This window comes from Chelon labrosus (assembly GCF_963514085.1).
Source record: "Chelon labrosus genome assembly, chromosome: 15".
NCBI classification, from domain to species: Eukaryota; Metazoa; Chordata; class Actinopteri; order Mugiliformes; family Mugilidae; genus Chelon; species Chelon labrosus.
This window is the reverse complement of record NC_140348.1, coordinates 25,418,956-25,441,545: the sequence shown is the minus strand read 5'-3', so window position 1 is coordinate 25,441,545 and position 22,590 is coordinate 25,418,956. Positions and strand designations below refer to the sequence as shown.

The 22,590-nt window shown below is 47.5% G+C and overlaps 1 protein-coding gene across 2 annotated transcripts in view; it reads right to left on the bottom strand.

The window, feature by feature from the left end:
• Positions 1–20,023, bottom strand: part of LOC311500416 (B-cell lymphoma/leukemia 11A-like) — a 47,483-nt gene extending 27,460 nt beyond the window's left edge. Inside the window, exons 1-2 of one of the 2 annotated variants that reach the window (XM_084561808.1) lie at positions 19,728–20,023; positions 15,224–15,676 (exon numbers count right to left, since the gene is read on the bottom strand). In XM_084561808.1, the coding sequence (XP_084417934.1) occupies positions 15,224–15,676; positions 19,728–19,782 (508 nt within the window). In that variant the 5' untranslated portion in view covers positions 19,783–20,023. The remainder of the gene's footprint in view (positions 1–15,223; positions 15,677–19,727) is intronic. The other variant, XM_084561809.1, reaches the window with a different exon arrangement.
• Between the last annotated feature and the right edge of the window lie 2,567 nt (positions 20,024–22,590).

Genomic DNA, 22,590 nt, shown 5'->3' with positions numbered 1-22,590 from the left:
GGTTAAAGAGAGGGAACTTAAATCTTTTTAATAAATGTTGTGCCACGAAGAAGCCCCAGAGACAAAAAAAAAAGTCTCATGCATCCTGAGAGGCCTTTTTTGTTTATCTCTCACTTTGCTTATTTATTTATTATTTCTGCTCTCCTGCCACGCGGCCGGGGGAGCGAGGGACCACAGGTGCTCGGGTGAATCCGATGGACATCCGCAATTCATCATTCATACGCCAGTGACGGCAGGCCAGGCCGAAATATGGCACGGTAAACACGGACCATACATCATTCACGGGCACAGATACACACGGACGCATAAACACACGCGCGCACATGCATGAGATATATCTTTGAAGACAGATGCTTTTGTGCGTACGCCGGAGCTGGACACGGGTCACGTCGCGACATGCTTCTTCCAGCGCGGCGCAGATATCTTTTTCCTCTACGTCTCTTTACTCCACTTCATCTTTGTCTCTCTTTTGGGATGCTCGTCTCCCTGCCTCGCTTTCTCGTTTCTTCTCGATTTGTGTACCCACTTAAAAGCTCTATCGCCCTCCTGTTAATGAGAAAATAGATTTGTCTTTCTCATTTTCTCTGCAACCTCTGCTTCTTCTTCCTCCAAAGTTTGATCTCATTCGTACAAACCACCTGGATTCCTTGCAACTCACGGTCTTAGTTTAATCTTTTTCTGTTTTCTCAGGTATGAATACACTGAAGACATGACAACCAACACCCCACGCCCCAACTTCTACATAAACTCCCCTCCCTTAAATGCCCCCTGCCTCCAAACTTTTAATCCAGGCTTTAAAGGGATATATATCGCAGAGGGACATCACTGCTGGCCTGCATCTGCCAGAGCGAGCTGGGAGCTGATTTCTGTGTTTACATAAGATTAGAGCGCGGGGAGAAAAGAAGGTAGCCGATATGGTAGCTCCAAGCCAGGCAACTCTCATTTTTAATGCAGAAAATGATGCCGCAAACAGCCTGCAGGAGGAAGGGTGGGGGGGTGTGTGTGCTGAGGAGAGATCTAGCCAAAGGTGGGACCAGTAAGTAACACCACTTACCAGCCTGAGGGGAGTTTATGCGTGCATGATCGTGTGTGTTAAAATGATGGGTGCAGTAGCCTGCCTGTACAGGATTTGCCACGCTGGTCACTGATCACAGCCACACTGCAGATACCTTGATGCAAATACTCCAAATACACGTTTTGTCAAATAGCTTTTAAGGCTAATATATCACGGGGTGGCGGGGCAGGATTTAAAACCTTGTAGGTTTTGCGGGACAGAATTCGCCTGTGGAGGATACAAGCCAAAACTTCCAATGCACATTTAGAAATAAATTGAATGCACAGAATCATAGACGCTCAGATAATACAAGTCTTTGTACTGGACATTTGCTAAAGAAATGTCAATTTTGAACAAGATTAAGGATGTTGGTCTGTCTCTCTGTGTTAGCCCTGTGATAGACTGGAGACCTGTCCAGGGTGTACTCCACCTCTCGCCCAATGACAGCTGGGATAGGCTCCAGCTCCCCCCGACCCTTAACAGGACAAGCGGTTACAGAAGATGAATAAATGAATGAATTAAGGATGTTAATCCTAAATGTTTTGGGTAGAATGTACAACGATGCAATGACAGGTTAAATTGCAAAGTTAGCAACTAGCTGGTGAACACGGAGGAACATTTTGTAGCTAGCGTGCCAGACGTTCTTCTCGGGAGTTTAGAGCAAAAAAGGAGAGTGCTTAATGGACACGGAGAAACGCAACTCTTAAAAGCGATGTATCAGCGTAGCCCGTTATGCCGCCCCCAAGTGGCCAAAAAAGTAATTTCTAAAGGGCGGCATATGTGTTAGCTAGTGTTTAAAGCGTTATCTGGAGCTTCATGATCACATGACAGCTTGTTATGTAAGTTAACTGTACTGTATATGCTGGTTCAGTCTGAGCATATGTACAGTCTGCGGAGGTCACGGTGTCCAGTTCACAGTTCATGTTTCATGTTCTATAAGAGACTACAGAGCAAACGTAAAGTCCACACGGCACCTGTCCTATCATATCACACTCATACACACGGCACACACCCACTGACCCTTGGGAAATGACACAACCGTGTGACATGTGTGCAGGAAAACGACTTAACATCTACGTACGCGACGCGGACAAATTTGAAAAAATTCATTCTTGCAAATATTTCGCGGGTTACCTCGGGATGTCTTCATGCATTTTTCTTCTAACTCTTACGGGATGTTTTGCACTGACGACAAAATTCAGCATGACGACTGTCGGCCCAGACTATATTTCCAACAACTGGAAGATCAGGACAACTTTTGCATAACTGTAGATATCATGCATCTGGCTACAACGACCTCACACAAGCTGCACCACTACTAGACCACTGCTGTGGTGAAGGATGCATCATTATAAGTACAATAAATACACTGTTTACACGCGAACATTATCCAGTTACTGTCGTCTTCTAGGTGTGACCTCCTAACTGCTGACTTTGTGACTTCTGCATGTCGCCTTGTTAGTGGAGAGTGTCCTGCACATCATATAAGTAGAAAAAGCTCTTCTGTGACAATACAATACACCGCCACCTGTAAAAAATAAAAGCTGCAAAAATCCCCTTGAGCAAGGCACTAAGGTTACAAAAGGAACGGGGGCAGAATGACGCCCATTCAATACAACTGAACCACATACATCAATCAAAAGTAAAAGAATGCCGTGACGGCTGGAGTCGAAACCGCTCCTAACCGCCTTTCCTCCGCGTTTCAACTGACGTGAACGTGCCCTTGAGCAAGGCACCAAACCCACTGAACCTGCCGGGCAGGAGCAGGAGCAGCAGCAGAAGCGGCGGCGGCGGCAGCAGCAGCAGCTCGGCAGTGTGAATTCACAGAACCCTCCCTCCTTCCCCGGCTGCCCCTCGTGACCCCGGCTGTTGCTGTAAATATAAATGTGCTCCTGCACTGTCAACCCGCGCCCAGTTACACAAGCAACAGTTCCACAAAGGTTAAAAATATGTATATTTTACTTCCTCCTGCTCTGTTTCTGCCTTCCCTGCATCTGTCCCATCTGTCTTTCTCTGTGTGCGGTTTTCCTTGTTTCTATCGGCGCGCCTCTTGAAGTGGAGGGCTCGGCGGGTCAGGGGCTTTGGTGGAAATCTGCTCCAACTTTTTCTCTCTCTGTCTGTTTGAACTTTATTGTTGTCTTACCACTTTTTTAACTTTCCTTCTTTAACCCTGCGCGGCACCGCCGTTTCCATGCCAGCAAACCGGTCTAAACTGGTAGCGCTGAACTTTGCGTGTGTGTGTGTGTGTGTGTGTGAGAGAGAGAGAGAGAGAGAGAGAGAGGTGGTGTGTATGCAGGTAGATAAACCTGGGAATGAGAACTTCCACTGAGCACTAACAGTGGGTTAATATGCAGAGCAGGAGTGAGGAAAGATAATGTGTGTAATTGTGTGTGTGTGTAGCCCCCACACTCGTCCCCCCCCCCCACACACACCCCGATGACACCCGTCTCATCAAACAGTTGGACACCGTCCAAGTTCATCTGTTAATGGACAGTCATCACCGGGGCCCAGCCTTTCCAACCTCACTCTCCCCCCTTTCTCTCTCTCTTTCTCTATCTCACATCCCCTATCCCCCCCCCAGGGGCGCTCTACCCCTATGCCCTCACCCCCCACCCCTCTCTCCCCGTCTCTCTCTCTCTCTGTCTCTCTATTTCTCCCCTCACCCCTTCCCTCCCGTCATTTCTCTCAACACCTCTCCCTGCGTTGCAGATTGGGGCCTGCATTTCCCTCGTACAGCAAAGATAAACAGTGTGTGTGCATGTGTGTGTGTGTTTGTGTGTGTCCCTTTGTCTTGTCTGTCCGTCGGCAGACGGTGCTCGGGGTGTGTTGCGCACACACACACACACACGCAGGCGAGCACACACACTCATTGGTCTTAAGAGAGTACCTCTGAACAGACGCTTTTCAACAAGATAGAAACAAAAAAAAAGGACGGGAACCAAACAAAGGCCAAAGGACGGGTTAGGTTCCATTAAATTAAAGAAGCTAGAAAGTGTGTGTTTGTGTGTGTGTGGGTGTGTGTGTGGGAAAGAGAGAGAGAGAGAGAGCTCAGCAGCGTTAACTACAGTCCAGAGCATGTCGAAACACATCTGTATTCCACTGAAAAATTGCAGCAGAGGAGAACAAAAAGAAAGAAAGGGGGGAGATTGACAAGGGAAAAAAAGAGAAGAGGAAGAAGTAAGGCAGAGAGAGCGAAAAAAAAAAGGAGGGGAATTCATATTAAGCAGGTGGAGGTACTTTTTCTGTCTGGGCTTTTAAAACGCTCCCACAGAGGACTGGCTTTCCTCCCGACTTATTTGCGGCGGAGCGAGAGCTCAAGGAATTACGCTCGCCCTCGATATTTATTTAACAAGAGCGGCGATGTCTTTATTTTTTAAGCGCGCGGATTTATTTTATTTTTTTGTAGTTTGCGTTTGGAGGTTGCAGATCCAGATCGAGTTGAGCGTTTGAAGGGAAACGTCCAAATGTTGTTAGCGTAATTTGGAGGGTAATTTTGTCATCATGTCTGGGGTTAAACGACTGTGCGACTCGAGCTACAAGTTGGGGGAAATTTGAAAACTCTTAAAGCTCTTGAAGCGTTTTATTTTTTCGCGGGAATAAAAAAAAAACAAAAGAAAGAAGACAGTTGATTGTTTTACATCCCATTGGAAGAATTAAATTATGACGTTCACATAGCCTTAAACCATCTTATCCTTATTCTGGTAAAGATATCTTTCATGCATGTACACAATCATGAACTTCATGTAGTCAGTTTTCCTTGACAACGCACGAAACAACCCCTTTTGTCCTCATGCACCTCTTTGCAACGATATCCGCTTCCAAATTGACCACACACACACACAAAATCTTTGTGTATATTAGTGTACTACCACACACACATGCACACACACAGAGACAAAAAACGCCTAAAACGTACATTTCTGTTGCGGTTCTTCATCCGTTTTGGGGGGATGAATTATCCATTAGATTTCATCATATCTTACCGGGGCAATTACATCAAGAAAATGATAGCGGGCACGGGATCAATTATGCATGCCCTTGGCCAAAGACCAAGCATCGGGCAGGGAGGAGAGGGCATGTACACACACACATGCACACACACACATGTGAAGAAGAGGAGGATCTCATAGATGTGGCCCATCAGTTCATCTTACTGCCTAAAAAGTTCATACGCTTAATAATTTAGCTGTGTTCTGGATACAGTTTCCCAGCTGAATATTAACAACTTTGAAGTGAGTAACAGCAGCCAGAGGTATGTAGGGTGTGTGTGTGTGTGTGTGAGAGAGAGAGAGAGTGTATCTGTAAGGGGGCTAAAAGAGACCTCAGGAAACAGGTCTCGTGAGTCCCACCGGAGACAACCCCCCGAAACACACACACACACACACTCCTTCCACTCGGCTGCGTCCATTACACCGCTGTTTGTAACATTGCTCATTTCTGGGCAATTAAGAATTCCTTTTCATCGCAATGTAGGTTCATATATCTCCCTCACAGCACTTGTACACAAACCGGGAAGACATGAGGAAAAGGACGAGTCTCTGTGTGAGTGTGTGTGTGAGTGTGTGTGGCAGGAGGTAAAAAGGGAGGGTGATAAAAAAAAAAGAGGAGGAAAGAAAAAAGAAAAAAGCAACAAAGGGAACCAAAAGAAGAAAACATAAAGATTAGCGCCTCAGCTCTAGTTCTTCTTGTTTGTTGTTCTCACTTTCTTAATTGTCCGGCCTCATTATTAGATGAAAATTGATTTATTTTATTGACTTTCCCTTTTTGTCTTCTTTTTCTCGCGAGCTTCTCTTCGACTACAAAGGTAGCGTGAAGTGTGCGTCTGTGAGTGTTTACACACAGGTGCCTGGTTTCTTGTGTGTACACGCAACCGCGCGACACACACACACGCAGAGAAAGAGCTGCATTTTCTTTTTCCGCCGAGGGCAGAACAATGGAATTCATTTTCTTTCTCTCTCTTCTTTTTTCTTTAAAGGAGTTTTCATCCATGTTTACAGAGAAACTCACTTAGGAAGACGAATCACTGTCTCCAAAATGGCAGCCTCAGATAGAGTCGGGGAGGGATGAGGAGGGAGAAAAGAGAGGTATCTGACATCTGTTTGTTCAAGGAGAAACAGAAAGAAGAGGGAGGGGGCGAGGGGCGAAGGGGGGGGGGGGGGTGACACTAAAAATGAATAGGCTGACAGAAAGAGAGAGAGAAAGAGAGATGGGCATTGAGAAATCATTTTACCATGTCAAGACCGACACGTACAGGAGAGAGCCAGATGGTTTGCATTGGGCGTACTTTGTGAGTGCACGCGTGTGTGTGTGTGTGTTTGTGAAAGACAAGCAGTGTAATGAGGGAACAGACGAGACATCATGTAAATTAAATATGTCCAATCTCTGGCTCGGCTCTCAATCTTCACACAATTAAAAAAAAAAAAAAAAAAATGCAACTTTCATTTATATCAGCCTAAAAAACACACCCAGCTCACACACACACACACACACACACACAAACATATCTGTAACCCAAGGCACAAATGAGAAAACACACACACACACACACACAAACACCCCTTGACATGCCGGCTCTGACAAGCGTGGCTGATGTGCGCCACGAATGCGCATGGTAATAGGCCAATCAAAAATGCAAAACAATTGGCAATTACTGTGAGGACCTAATGGTCATTAGAATTTACAACTAGGTAATGAACTAAAGTCTGCCCACTGCATGCATATTCATAAAGCTATTTGAGCTTTGAAGATTAAAGTAGCGCTTAAAATTCAAATGAGCCTCCGCAAATTATCGGGAAAAGTCAGCACTGCTGCTGCTGCTGCTGCTGCTGGTGGCGATGGGGGAGTTCCTTGTACGTATTGTGTGTGCGTTTATGCGTGTGATTTATTTATTTTTTTTATTTTTTTAAAAGCATTGTTTAAAATGGCGTGTTCCTCGACATCTGAGTGCAATTACAGCTTTTTGGGGGGGTTTAACATGAAAATAGCCAGTGTTTGTGCCGTCACAGTGAGTAGCAAATCATTTTGAAAGAGAACAATGCTGAACAGTTTTTGATCTAAAACGCTTAATTTTGCTTTTTTTAAAAATCATTATTAATGGACTTATTTCTTTCTGGAACGTGGCAGAGAAGGAACACCAGTTCAAGTTGGTATGCAAAAAAAAAAAAAAACAGTAGGCTTGAAGTAGACTTTCTTTGGCTGAATAGTCGACCTGCAGCTTCCATCGATCGCTTTGTGTCTGCAAGAAACTTTCCCATCCTGTCAATCAGTTTGCATAGATTGTATAGTCTTGTATAAACTTGTGTTGGTTGCTATTAAATGCAGGTGCATGGGGCACCATCTCATGCTGTAGCGATGTCAGTTCGATTCCTTTGCTGCGTTTCCTACCCTCCTTCTCACCCCATGATTTCCCGACTCTCTTCACTGGCACAACAGAAAACATTGCAATATTGATACTGTGCGTATTCAGAGTTATGTTATATTTATTATTTTCACAGTAGCTGGGCAGTTTTTTTTGGGGGGGGGGGAGTGCGACAACTAAATGAGAGAAATGGAGCAGAGCGGTGTGGCGGATGAGCACGACGATAAGTCTTAAATGTACTTATGTAATAAGCTACGAAAGGAATAATGTAGAGAAACTCACGCTGGGAGAGGCAAAAAAAACCAAAAGAGAAGACACGTAGCAGATATTTACAGACAGTTGAACCATATCAAGACACACGAGGGGGAGAAAAAAAGCAGTCGACTGTGAAAATGGCTCTGCAAAGACAGCCATGTGAAAACTACAAATCAGCAGCACGTCGCCGTACGACGCCATCAATGTCAGTGGGCTTTAGAGGTAATCCGTTGTTTTACTATCATTCAGTTTGATCAGCGTTACGTCACAAAATAAAGAGTCCAGCATCGCGTCTTTAAGGTGGCTTTGCAGGGTCACAATGCTAATTCATATGTGAGACTTAAAAAACAATTTGACTATGAGGTTCTTGACATCACTGCTGTTAGGGACTGAGCTTGTGTCCGGCTCCGTGTGTTTTCTGCTGATCTCCGACTGCAGCAGCCGCACGGTCCAGCAGTTTACGGCCGTCTAAGCCTTGCAGCGTCGCAGTGAGTTGTGCGCGTCAAGAAATATGGAATAACACGACTTTATTTAAGCGTCAAACGTGCTTTTAATTTGCAGGGGCGAAGGGCTGTTCGGCGGAAGAGGCGGCGAGGGCTGACGGAAGGAAACAAACCGATGCTCGCGGAGCCAAAATAAAAGATTAGAACCGCCCGTGCGCGATACAGTAAATAGTGTGTGCTGCTGTATGTCTTCTTATCTGCACACACACACACACACACACTCACACACAGTTTCAGGGCGGCAGCGTGGATTTTCTGGTGTTGCTGCTCCTCTGCCGTCGTAGTAGCTCTTCAGCCAAACGGGGAAAAACGAAACCAGCGCAAGGAGCCAGGCCCTTCCGCACAAATGCACATGCACTGGCCACACACACACACACACACACAATGCCAACTCAGCTCTGGCACAGTTTACCAAGGGATGTCCTGCATCCACGCTGCCTGCACACACACACACACGCTTCCCTGTTGACATGGACAGTAGGCATGTTGTGAGTAATGACATGGACGCAGAGAGCAAGAGGAAGCACTGATGAATGAACACTTATCTGGCTAGTGACAACTCAACATATATATATGTATATGTGTGTGTGTTTGTGTGTGCGTGCATGTGTGGTGTGTAGAGCCAGTCTGTAATCCAGTGGCCTATATAAATAAGCTTTGTAGTGTATAAACAGTTTTACGAACAGGCCTTCAACTGCCTTCAACTTAATAAGAGAGCTGAGCTGCATGTGCAACCCTCTCCGAGCAGACCGAGCCGAGGGCGTGCGTGACAAACACACACACACACACACACACACACACACACACGGAGAGAGAGAGAGAGGGAGCAGCGAGCGAGCCAAAAACAGCAGCTTTCCCTCTCACCACGAAGAAGTAAATGTAGCGTGGATGTCGAAGAGCTCGCATAAACACAAAGAGCCAGATCAATAAACAATCCTCCATCACAGAGCGCGTACAGTAGTCCGCTTGACGTCACGGACATCCCTGACACGCGCTGTAAATACTGCAAACCGGGGGGGGGGTGGGTGGGGGAGGAGGGGGAGGAGGACAGGGGGGGGACAACGCAGCTCTTTTTTTTGACGTCTCATTGTGCTCCTCCGTCGTCGACGTCGTCGTGGTTTGTTTGGCCCTGGGAGATCCTTCTTTTTTTGTTTCCATCAGATCTGCCTCCATGTACGGCCGCCCGTCGCTGCGGTGGCGCGTCTCTGCCGCACTTCCCAGGGATCAGCTGTCAGTCAGAGTGTGTGGGCAGGGTGACGTCTTTCCCTTGGACTTTTTATTTTTATTTTTTAACTCTTTGATGTTGTTGTTGTCTTTGCATCCCCGGTGGTAGTGGTGGCGGCGGTGGCGGTGGTCGTGGTGGTGGATGTTGCTGTCCATGCCCTGTTCTTCTTCTATTTATTCCAAACCCACCACACGCAAAGCACTTCCTGTGTGATTTGTCACAGGAAGACTCGCCAGACACAATCCTTAAAGAGTTTTAAATTTTAAATCATTCCCTACAAATGACAAAACTAATCTGCACCGTAAAATAAACGCGGCAGCCAAAGCAACTTGCTGCACATAATGACCCCGTTGGTTATTGTTTTCTGTCCTGCAGAGGTGGAAGTCTCTTCTGCTTATTAAAAAATGCCAGCTTCAGTGAAACGCATTTCTTCCCATGGCGCCACAGGAGTCCGGCCCTGCTAGGATCGCCCGGCGCACCTCTTTTGCGAGTATTTTAAACTATTTGCGGCCACAATCGCCCCAAAGTTACTTCCTCCCGCGTCGCTGCCACCTCAAATATCAAACCGCCGAATACCACAAAGAAACTCACATCATCTTTACCGCTCCACAAAAAAAAAAAAACGCCAAGGTCACATTCAGAGCAGCGGCCCTGGCCCTAGTGTGCGTCACTTGTCTTGCCTTTGTTAGTGCTGCGCAGCCAGAAAAATCAATTGTATAATGTTTCTCTGGGAGAGCCACCAGTAACCCTGCTGATGTTATTGTGATGTGATCGGGGCTAGTTCGGCTTGGGACCGGAGGTTACAGCCTGCAGCTATGGAGCTTGAAGACTGGATGTGTTCACCTGGTAGAGTAGGAGGTAAAGGTTGAAGAGGAATAAGATCCAGGATGTTTCTGGAGCTTCTAATCAGGAAGAAAGCGCGAGAGTAAACGTCTAAATACAGAACCAGGATGAGATTTAGTTAGCAATTCAATGATGCCGCCCTAATACTCTAATCTTATGCAACAAAATATGAGTGTGTGTGTGCACTGTGAGCATTACCGAACAGGATAAAGGATAAATCAACAGGCTCGCTGGTTTGGAGTTTCCCAGCACCGAACGGAGGAAAGTAAAAACGCATCTTAAAATCCAAGTGCTTCCAACTGTGTTCCTGCTGCTCTCTACTACCACCAGCATCACATAACCACTTTTTTTTGGTTTGTTTTTGTTCAGTCTGGATCGCAGACACGCCGTCAGCATGCACGAGCTTCTTCGTCAGTGCTAAATATAAACCACAACACGGCCTCTTGGCCCGGGTGCCAGATTATTAGCTTCCCCCAGTCATCCCAGTAGCTCGCTGCATGTGTTACCCTGCTGCTGCTGCTGCTGCTGCTGCTGATGTGTTTTTTTTCCACACACACACACACGCCACCGTGTTTACATTCGGCCGGGGCTCGTTGGAAATGCCGACACAGCCGCGTTCCCACTGTTCAAACGCCGCACTCGAGTCCACTAAATAAAATCTTACGTGGAGCGAGAGGGAGAGAGGGAGAACGACGGACATAAAGAGGGAGCAACAATAGATTAGTAATGGCAGCCAGTGTGTGAAATCTCTTTGTAGGCTCGCCGGGACGCGCCTCAGCGTGAAGCACACACACACACACACACACACACACACACACACACACACACACACACACACACACACCAAACATACTGTAATTGATTCAGTATCAATTGGCTGTCCTGCATTTGCATTTGACTGCTAATGCTGCAGAGAGTGAGTGAGTGAGAGAGAGAGAGAGAAAAAGAGAGAGAGAGATGCATGAGCCAAAAAAAAAAAAAAAGGAAGAAGAGGAGGGACAGGACAGACATGAGACGGAGAGAGAGCGATCTGACACCAAGCCAGACAATGAGCGGGTGTTAAAAATGCACTAATGTGTATTGAGGTGGGTAGCATTAGCCGGGAATGATAAGCTAATTGCTAATCAGTAGATCATGGACTAACAATGCTCATGTCACGAGGCTTCAAGCCAGGATGACTCTTCGGGGGGTGGTGGTGGTGGTGGGGTGGGGTGGGAAACCAGGATGAAGGACTCAATTTTTGGGCCTAAGCTGATAAATTAGTCCCGGGAAATTTATGGATTTATCATCATCTTTTAGCGGAGATAATATCAACGCTAATGAGCTAATATTGATAGGCTAACACAGCTCGTCAGCCAATACTTCTCACTGAAATCACTGGTCAGCGAGATGGGTAATTCTTTGTACTGGCCACGTATCAATTCAGGCTCATTAACACGCACACATTAGGACTCGTTTCTCTGCGGAGGGAAGGATTAAATCCTTCATGCTAATTACGACAAAATCAATTGGCAAAACCGGACAGCAGACGTTGTATTTACTGTAGCGATAATCCACAAAGAATTCCTTCTAAATTTCAATTTTCAAGCCTTTTTTTTTTTTCTAAATCATAACCACTTTTTGGGTAAAAAGGAACAAAAAAAAAAAGAAGCAGGACGTGGTCATTCACACGCATGCAAACCCCTCTCTTTTGAGACATTAGTGATGCTGTTTCTGAATGAGGGGCGCCTCGGGGATTATAATCAGAATTTTCATCTCAGTCAGGGATTAATAGAATAAATGGGCAGGAGAGAGAGCTCTAACCGCGTGTGTGTGTGTGTCTGTGTGTGTGTCTGTGTGTGGTGTGAGTGGGCGGGCACGCTGCCTTTTTGCATCACTGATCGGCATTTTGGCTGTACAGTGCCCTCACACACACACACACACACACACAAGCAGAGCCATGCACACACACACACAGGTAATGTCTCGGTTCTCCTCGGTCGGAGCTGTTTGATATGTAAATACCAGCGTTCCGGCACAAGTCCGACGCTTTGTGTTCCTCTGAGCCTCGCAGCTCTGCAGCTCTCTCTGACCAGAGACGCTGATACATATTTTACAAGGAGCAAGCCGCCGCCGCCACATTATATGGGCAGATAGATGCATGCAGGAAAACATAGCACTTCTTAATGAGATAAACAGGAGATGAGGGGGGAAATATATTCCCTTGTTTCTCACAGGAGCAAAAAAGAAAGCAGCAAGATGATAAAATTCCGGGGTTCGTGTCGTATATTTGCTGATTTAAAAATCACAGGAAAACTGAACCTCAACAGAAGCTTAAAAATCTAAAGGTCAATCATGATTATTCAGCGAGTTAAGTGTTTCTGCTTTTTGTTTCTGGATGGATTTTTGCTACTCTGGCGGTTTTAATGTCTGAGGCCTAAGGAACGCCATGGAACACCAAGCCAGCATTTACAAATAAGAAACACACATGCATTCCTCGCCTCGCCTCCTTTTTTTGTCATTAGGAATTCTTTTGGATGGCTAGAATCGTGCCTGAAATTCCTGCAGATTATTTATATATATCGTTTAGTTTTTTTTTTCTTCTTCTTCTTCTTCCTCTTTTTCTGTCCTTCACATATTTACTTCGCCGTGACAGTTTGAGGTCAATTACGATGAAAGCTGGGGTCGGTGATGGGGGAGGGGGGGAGGGGAGGGGAGGGGAGCGCTGGCTTTAATTATCGGCCATCGGGATGGACTTGACGCGTGAATTTCGGCGGCGCCCGAGCCGGCGTGCGTCCGAGAGGGAAGCGCCGCAAAAAAAATGAAGAGCGGCGACTACAAGGAGGGAGGGGTGTAGAATAAAGCAGACGGGCCGGTTTAAGGGGGCCGGGGCTTTTCCTTTTGAGTCTAAAATTCCTCACGGCAAACATTTAGCAGGGCTCGGCCCGTCTGCTGTTCAGCTTGACGTCGACGTGAGACAAGATATATAACGCTGCCGTCCCGCTCCCTTCTCCTGTCTGAGTGTACAGCTGTTCCTACCAAGACGTTCCCACACACAACGCCATTGAAGCAACCAGACGCCTGTATTATGATGTAAATCGCTCTAATAACCCAGTTTAGCTGGTGAGTGTCTGCGAGAGAGAGAGAGTGTGTGTGTGTGTGTGTGTGTGTGTGTGTGTGTGTGTGTGTGTGTGTGGAGTCAGTGTGTGCGCTGAAACATATAGACGCTGCAGAAACACATGCTAAAAGAAAAAAACCCCGCACTCTCTCTCGTGTTTCTCGTCCCCTGGAGATGGAAGGTCAAAGGTCAGACTCATCTTCAGTTTAATTCTCCTCACCTCCCTCCTCATCCTGCGACCGTACGTTTTAAATCACGGGAACCTTGAGCAGCTTATCGTGCTCGTTTTCCCTCGAACGCGCGTTAAAGCCCCCGAACGGAAAACAAACTGCAACATTTAGGATTCCTGAGGTGCGTTCAAGGCACATGAACGATGATGAAGTGCATTTTTTGTTTTGTTTTTTTTTCTTTTTCGCTCGTGTGTTTCCGCTGCTCTATTTCATCTTTCTCTCTCTCTCTCTCTCTCTCTCTCTCTCTCTCTCTCTCTGTAACGGCTAATTTAGTACAGGCAGCCCGCCACTAAAAACTACTGCTAATTAAAATGCACAAGGAAGAAAAAAAAATGGCGCTGCAACAAATAATTAGTGGTGTTAAGGCGCTTTAAATAAACGACTTTCCCCTCCATGAGGAAACCAAAAGCTATCTTTTCCTTCTTTCTGTTCTCTTCTCATATGATTCTTGCTCAGCGAAAGGCGTCAAGAAAGGAGAGGGAGAGGGAGAGGAGAAAAATCGTCTGTTTTACCTATGAAGTTTGGCGCGGGGGTGAAACTCGGAGAGGGGAGCGAACGAAAGCGATGGAGAGTCGGGGCTGCGTTTAGTCGGGCAAGATGTGGCTGTGGAAAGGGGGTTGGGGGGGTGGGGGGTGGGCCGCGCTGAGAGCAGGACACATCTGCTCGGGCCACATGAGAGGGAGGCACACACACTCGACACGACACACACACACACACACGTTACGCAAAAAAAAACACACAGTCTGAGCACCCTATCCCAGAGAGAGGCTGCAGTTACTCCCCAGCCTGAAAGTCACACACAAACACACAGTTCAGCCAACGATCGTGCAGCTACACACACACACACACACACTGACCAGTGGCACCTCAAAGTCAAGGTCACTCGTGTAACTTTGCCACCGGCCCCTGGGATTCGGTCACTGTGGGCCGACTGGGGCAGACTGGGATTGCACAAATGTACTAACACACACGTCCTGCGTTTAATTCAGTGGATCAGCTAAAGAATAACAGGTCAGTTTTGGGCATCTGTCTCTGGTAACGCAAACACACAACGATGAAGAGAAAGCCTCCCTAAATCAAACAAGTGTGTGTGTCAGAACAGAGGCGTATTCCTTTTGGGCCCACCCCTACCACACACGCACATGTGTGACGTCCCTCTGTCTGCAGTTTGTCTGACAAACCTTGTTAACCCCAAACAAGTCTCTCAATCCTGTTTCTTTCTCAAGAGCTGACATGTGCTTGTTTCCCTCTAAAAACGGTTCGTTCCAAAAACTTGAAGGCAACATGTACGGTAAACTGCAGGCGACGCTGCCTTAAGGCAACACAACACAGAGACAATGCAACAGTGATGTGAAAACACAACCTGGCTCTGCAGAAGGCACCCACATCCAGTCATGTACACCATTCCAATGCCTCTGCATGTGATGTTTGTGGGAAAGGGAACAAATCGACCCATATTCTCCATATTTATATTCTATTTATATTCTGTCTGATTTTGCTCTAAATTTACTCCCTTATTCACACACACAAGACATCTTTGGCAACACTTGCCTCGGTAAAACTGTCCTCTCTTTGTTTAAGTTCAGAGCAGCTGTGATTAAATCCAGACAAAGTGGGAGGTGATGTATGTGGACTGATGTGAAAGCAGGTCTGGTTACCTGGGAGCGGCTCCTGTTTGGGGCAAATTCCCCGGGGAGATGAGAACCGATCCTCGTCTTCATCTGCCAACGTGGCCTGGACCCCAACTTCCACAGGCCTCCGGCTGCGCAGGGAGCCCAGGGCGGGCGAAGGGGTGAGGGCCAAGCCGGGGGAGGGCGAGGGCGGCTTGTCCAGCCCCCTGCCCACGGCCAGACAAGGCGGGCCGTGGCATCGCTTCCTCTTGTGCTCGATGAAGAGCAAGATGTCCGCCAGGGGGAAGGTGGCCTGACACTGGCCACAGGTCAGCAGGTCCTGCTCCAGGGAGGGGTGAGCGTCGTGACCCAGCCGGGCCAGCCGGCCCACGGTCGAGCCCGGGTGGTGCCCGTTGAGGCTGCCGCTCTCCTCCGAGTGCTCCGAGCAGCGCTCCGACAGCTCCTCCGACGAGATGACGGCCGTGGAGAGGGGCTCGGCTGCTGGTGAGGCAGAGGGGGGAAACGAGCGCAGAGGAAGAGGGAGAAGAAGAGAGGGGTGGGAGGAAAGAGGGAGAGTGAGCAAAAGAAAAAAAATTAGAAGGTGACGCTTACGCTGAGCAGAAAAACAAAAGCCACATGTTTATATTTTCCTTTTTCTTGAACCAATTGATACAAATATCTGAAGGAATTGATGACAAGGAGCAGTGCACAACAACATTTCTCCTTCTGTCACACAAAGGATCAGAGTTAGACACAGAGCTAAATAAAAGGCTGACATGCGGTGCACACAATGAGGGGTGAGAGAATGTGCCTTGTAATGATAGAAATGTATGTAGTGCAAAGGGGGAAAGGATTGAAATTACAATGCAAGCTGATCATAAGAATAAACGGTGGGAAATAATATCCTAAATAGCTGCAAAGCTCCAATCAGATCGCTCAAAAGATAACAATTTCATAGCCAATGACAGGGGAAGCTGAGAGAAGTGACAGTTAAACACAGCTTTCACCAAAAAACTAAATGTGTAGATGAGCTGCCTGACCTCGATTGTACAGGGTGTGATCCTATAATCAGCAGAAGGGGAAACTGTCACAAACATGTCCAACATATGTGCCGACGGAGGAGAACGGAGGACGGGCGGCACAGCAGCGAGAGATCGTGTGTCTGGGAGAAGAAAAACTCTTCCCTCCGCCTCGGCTACATGTGCCTGACTCATAGTTCTTAGACACCAGCCTGTTGTACGGCGAGAAATCGCCCCCAAAATGAGCCGTTCAACCCGATTCCTCAGCCCTCCGAGGCCGGATTAACTCCTGACTACTTCTTTTTTTTCTTTTTTTTTTTTAAGGAGCCTTTTGTGGAGCCCAGATTCATCCCGCAGTGGAGGGAGAGGAGTGCGAACAGAGCGGTCGGCCGAATTAGGGGAGCGAAACGGGAGAACATAATTCACTGTCCCTCTTTTAAAGGAAATCTTCCAGTCCAAGGTGAAGAGTCTGACTCTGTGCTAGCCGCCTAATGCATGATGACCTTCTTTAGTCAGCCGCCAATTTCACATTTTAATGAACTTAAGACCACTGAGAATCAAAAAATAGATTTTAATTTTCACTGTCTGGGTGATTGGTACAGATTTTGTCTGATAACAGGGATAGGATAGGGCTCCTGTGCATGCATGTGTAACTGAGTGTGTGTGTATGTGTGTGTGTGTGTGTGCGGGAATGCATGCAAGTGTGTGTGTGTGTAAGAAAGGAGCGAGGGAGGTGGGAGGGGGGGTCTGAATGTAGACTACAACAACCCCTCAAGGAAATATCATTCGAATGCCGCAATCCTGCGCGACATCTGTGCGCAAAAAACTGGAATATGAAGATGAACATGACAAGTTACCGTGCTGCACCGATCACCACTACCTCATCAATACCTCCCCACAAACACACACACACACTTGATTTAACTTCAGGTCAACACAACGTTACGCAAGTTACACAACAGCTCCTGAGGGTGTTAAATTCACCGGATAAAACATTAGAAAAAAATACATATATATATAAAAATCTAATGAAAGCTGCATGCCCCTCACTACGCAAAGTTAAACTCGAGCCTGGATATCTAGGCTTTGACAAAAAAAAAAAAAAAAAAAAAACATTTTGTTGGATTTAATGGAGCATGAGGACCAAGGGTTAGAGACCCAAATAAGGTTTCTAAAATACAAAGCAGAGCACACTCTCGGTGCAACAGAAATGTGTTTAAAGAGCTGATTTCTGTCTCATTTTAGGGCAGAGAAATAAACAGCACGAGGAGAAGAAGGGGGACGAGTGTGGTTCTGTGCTGCTTCACCTGTCAAAACATGTATATTAAAGCCGTCACATTTTCTCAAAGGAGAAAAATAACACTGGAAACGTGTTTCCAGAGTGTGTCCTTAAACTTCCACCTGTCTGACCAATCCAGAAAACTTAACTGCTGGAAGGCTAGCTCTGTGTACTCTGAAAATACAATTAATAATAATAATAATAATAATAATCCGTCTGGACAAAATATAGAAACTGACAATGAAACCGATCGTGTAATTTAATCTAGAGGAGGAAGTGTAAAGCTAACGCACTGAAAATCACACTGTTGGTTTTTTGTTCCATTCTGTCCTTAAATTCAAGCCTGAGCATGCGGTTTTAAAATCGAGCACTGGAAAAGCGGTGCACTCCAAACCGTGTCCTATAAATGTAGAATTGTGGAGGCAAAAAAATAAAAGATGCAGGTGCTAAAAAACAAGGACTAATCAGGAATTAATGCTTGTTTTAGAAGGACAGGCCGAAATCTGAGCTCCATTAGTAACAATTGTGAAATATGTGTAAGGGTGGTTTTTAGGGGGGGGTTAAAACGCAAATGCTGCAGGCACATTAGAGCACAGCTGCATACCCTGACTGCAGCCTGCATGTATGTAAAAATGTGATGCAAAAAAAATGGAGATAAGGGGAGAGAAAGTGAGTTTGGGGTGATGAAGAGGATATGTAGACAGGGATGTGTGTGTGAGAGAGAGTGGGGGAGGAGGAGGAGGTGGGGGGTGTCCTCCACCCTCCCTTCTTTACTGCTCCATCCTTCCTCCCCCATGTCTTGTACACTCTCCCTTTATTCTAAAGAGATCGCCAAATAGTAGCCCGTGTAGATAGGGGTGGCGGTGAAACTCATCAGGTTCAAGTTGGGAGCTGGATTTTCTGATCGCGCTCTGCCTCCTAGCGACGGCACGCGGCCATGGTGGCTGCGCTGTCACCCAAACGGACACACACACACACACACGCGCGCGCGCTCTCTCACAAGGCAAAGACAGCCCGCCGACATGCCGAAACATAATTAAGCCCGGGTGCGTAAAGATGCCCAAATATCCTCTTATTTTGCGTCTGCGGCCGCTTGGAGAGACGCTGAAACCCTGCGAAGCGTAGCACATGGTACGGGCGATGCACGGCCACTTTGCCAATTGCCCTGCAGTTTCCAAACACTCATCTGCTCTCTCGTCACATATTCTGCTCCGTGTGAGTAAATAAATCCAATTTACTCGGAATAAATAAAGATCAGGTGATATATAAACGCTGTGCGTAAAGACGAATTCAGTCCCCAACATTTTTCTTTCTTTTTTTTTTTTTTTTTGAAAATTGTGGCTTCTGCTCACACACCGTGGCCGCAATACACTAATGAGCTGATACCCATGCCTTACCTTAACTGTACGTGAAGCTTTGGAATCTTAAGTTATTTTATTTTTTTGTTGGTAAAATTTGCCTTTTTGGGGGGAAAAATAAAACAACAGGACAAGAAATGCTGTTGTCCTGTTGCTGTGTTTCTTGTCTCTAACTCTGAGCTGCCGAGGTTCTGCTGACTGTTTCAGGAAGAAAGCATTTCGTCTAACCTAAACATCAATAAACAGCCTTTACATAAGAGGCACTGGGATTTTTTAAAAAAGTGTGTAACTGCATATCGATTTGTGTTCCCTCTAATACTGAACTGCTGATAGAGGGAGGCAGTTGTAAACAGTCGGACACGAGATTTTCCCCCCTCGATCCAAAAAATCCACCTCCAAGTTTTTTTTTTTCCTGAAAATAATCCAAAAATAGAACGAGAGAGAGCAGATGAATAAACTGACTGCAGGACTATCAGGCAGTGATATTCCGGGGTGATTTTCTCCACGAAGCTCCGCGGAAAGGACGCGCTCTGCTACCGGGAGCCCTGCGCGTTTCCACTGACCGGAGCGACCGTGGGGGCACCGGAGCCACAGCGAGTGCATTTAACAGCCTATGAATGCACATTCTCGCCGTGTAACAGAGAAGCTGTGACGGGTGGATAGCCGCACACAAAACTTTTTTCTCTCTTTCGGGCTTCGGTGGAATCTCCGGGTGGCTTTTACGCACGGAGGTGTCGCACTTTCTCGCCACGCTGTTAAGTCCAGTTGACCGCGGGTCCGAGCGGTGCGTCCGGTGTCCACAAGCTCCAGCTTTGCTGCACTTTCCCCACTTTGCTGAATGAATTCAACGGGAGCCAGAAATGAAAATTTCTTTCTTTTTTGCCATCTTTACTTACGCGAAAAATCCCGTTTGCTTAAGTGCTGGGGTTTGCCTTGCTTGCGGCGAGACATGGTGGCTGGCGGCTGCGGCGTTCAGCGCGGATCACATCGGGGAGAGCCGGGGTTAGAGAGGAGACTCCGGTGGGGCAAAAAATATCTTCATCCAACGCCTTTGACATCCACAAGAAGAAGAAAAAAAATAAAATAAATTAGAAATAATATAAAGATTGCGCGGAGGCGAAGATGGATCGCGGGATCGCCGTCATGGCTTTTTTGAGAAAGGAGAGCAGAGGAAAAAAGAGAGAGAGTGAGAGAGAGGTGGATGGAGAGAGAGAAGGGGAGAGAGATGGAAAAAATGGCAAAAGCCCCCCCTCCCCCCCCGCCACCCCTCCCCTCACCCCCCTCCCCTCAACACCCCCCCGCCCCCCTCCCCCCCCGAGCTGTGCAAGTTCAAGTGCACGGACGTGACGTTCCCGGCGAACTTGAACGTCAGGCGATGGACGGACACCCGACATACAAAAACATGGGCAGGGCCGAGGCACCCGAGTGGGAGTGGGAGTGGGAGGAGGGACGGACGGGACGCGCAATAACAACACCAATGGACGGTCATTAGAGAGAGAGAGAGAGGCAGGAGGGAGGGAGGGAGGGAGGGGGGCTGGACATGAGAAATAGACCCGTGGAAGCCAATGGACACAGAGATCAGGGGGGCCGGACAAGAGGCACTTGGAGGGAGGGAGGAGTGTGTGTGTGTGCGAGTGAGAAAGAGAGGAGAGAGAGAGAGAGAGAGAGAGAGAGAGGCAGAGATGTCTAATGAAAGCAATATGCAGAGAGAGAGAGAGAGAGAGAGGTGGACGCAAAACAGGGCAAGGGAAGCCGCGGACAGGAGCTCACTGGAGGGGGCGGATATTATACTGCTGCATGTGTTCCACAATGCGACTCTCTCTCTCCCCCTCCCTCCCCCCCTCTCTCTCTCTCTCTCTCTCTCTCTCTCTCTCTCTCTGTGCGTGTGCGTGTCGCGGCCACCGTTCCAGTCCAAGAAAAGCGCGTAAAGCTGGGCACACAAGTTCACCTGGACTTCACCTGAAAGCGCGCACACGTAAAGGGATATGGGCTATGAGAGAGAGAGAGGGATAGAGAGAGAGAGAGAGAGAGAGAGAGAGAGAGATGCGCGTGTTAATTTGACAAGGAGCAACTATCCGGTTGCAGCGAACAGGGCAGACAGGTTGAACAACCAACAGAAATGGGTGGCCACATATACATGCTTCACATATTGCACGCAATGTGGACTGTACGCACAGATAATCCCATAGCATGAATATATATATATATATATATATATATGCTTTTATTTTACAATCTGATACTGACACGTTCCAAACGTCTTATTTTGGTTTTTCACATAAAAATAATTCACCCAGATTTGTTTTAATTTGTTGGATGTGATCAGATCTAGACCATACACTGGTGAGCAATGATTTATTAATGATAACTCACACTTATTTAGTCCATTGAGAAATGTATCTCAGCTCAGAGGAGAAGTTTTACTATTTGTGTTCATTTTTTGACTCGTGATGGATGCCTGTCTGCTGAGGTCTGGGTCACTTGTGTCTTAACAACTCATTGGTCTTTACTGGTGGTCTTTATGGAGACGAACAGTTTTGTGATCATTATTATTGTTTTTAATCAGAGGGATGGGGGTTTAGACTGGGCACCGAAATGGTCCGAAGCCCCCCCACTCTCTCTCTCTCTCTCTCTCTTTATCTCTGTCCATCTCTCCGTGAGTGTGAAAGTCAAACTGCCGCCCCGTCCAGACCGTGGGAGGGAGAGCGAGCGGGCCCACAAGAGCCCCGTGAAATAACTTTCAGATGTGCCTCGGGTTCGAGCTGTGTACGGTACATGGGAGGGTGTGCTGGTGGTGGTGGTGGCGGCGGCGGCGGCGGCGGTGGGGGGGTGGAGAGGAGGAGAAGGAGGAGGAAGACGAAGAAGAAGAGGAGGAGGGGGAAGAGATTGTAAATACTCTTGTAATAAAGGGGGTTTGGTAATATAAGACGCGGGGCTTAAAACGGCAAAGGCGCAGCGCAGCCCGACGCGATCCGGGCTTCTTCTTCTTCTTCTTCTATTTGTTTTAGAACCTCAAGAGAGGGCACACGGCGCAAATTGGAAAGGAAAAGCGACCCGTGCTACGTGGAGGAATTGAAGAAGAAGGCATGGACGGTACATGAAGAGAACACGGAGAGATTCGCCCGGAAAGCGGCAGCTCAGCGGCGACGGCGGCGGCTCTAGAGCACAGGAGCCCGGCGAAGGTGAAGGAGCAGCGGCAGCAGCAGCAGCAGCGGAGGCGGCGGCGGCGAATCTGGAGGGTGCTTCGTGGACCTGGAGCAACGCGCACTGACCGAAGAGGACGCGCACTTAATACCGACGGGGGCGGGGGTGGTGGAGGGAAGCAAGACAGAAAGGAGGAGGAGGAGGAGGAGAGGGAGGGGTGATGGGAGAGAGACACAGACAAAGAGGAGGGAGAGAGAGAGGAGCCAGAGGAGTGGAGGAGGAGGTTCAACGTCAAGGGGGAAAAATGCATGACCAGTGAGTGAAATATTTTGCAGGTTGCAACTCGCTGCATGGCTTCTCTTCTTTAGACGGACCGGCGCACGGCTCGGCGGTGTGCGCGCGCGCGCGTGAGTGCGTGGCGCGCGCGTGACGATTGTCCCACATAGGGTGATTATTCCGCTCGTGGTCGAAGTTCAGGCAGATTTAAAGCTCGCGGAGCAGACACGTTTGATTCGAGGTTTATGAATCTGACATTAAACAGAAAAGTGCGCAAAGAGGGTCAGACTTCCTGCCCAGTAACTACAGGCTTGTAATTCTCTACTCACTCGCTGCAGC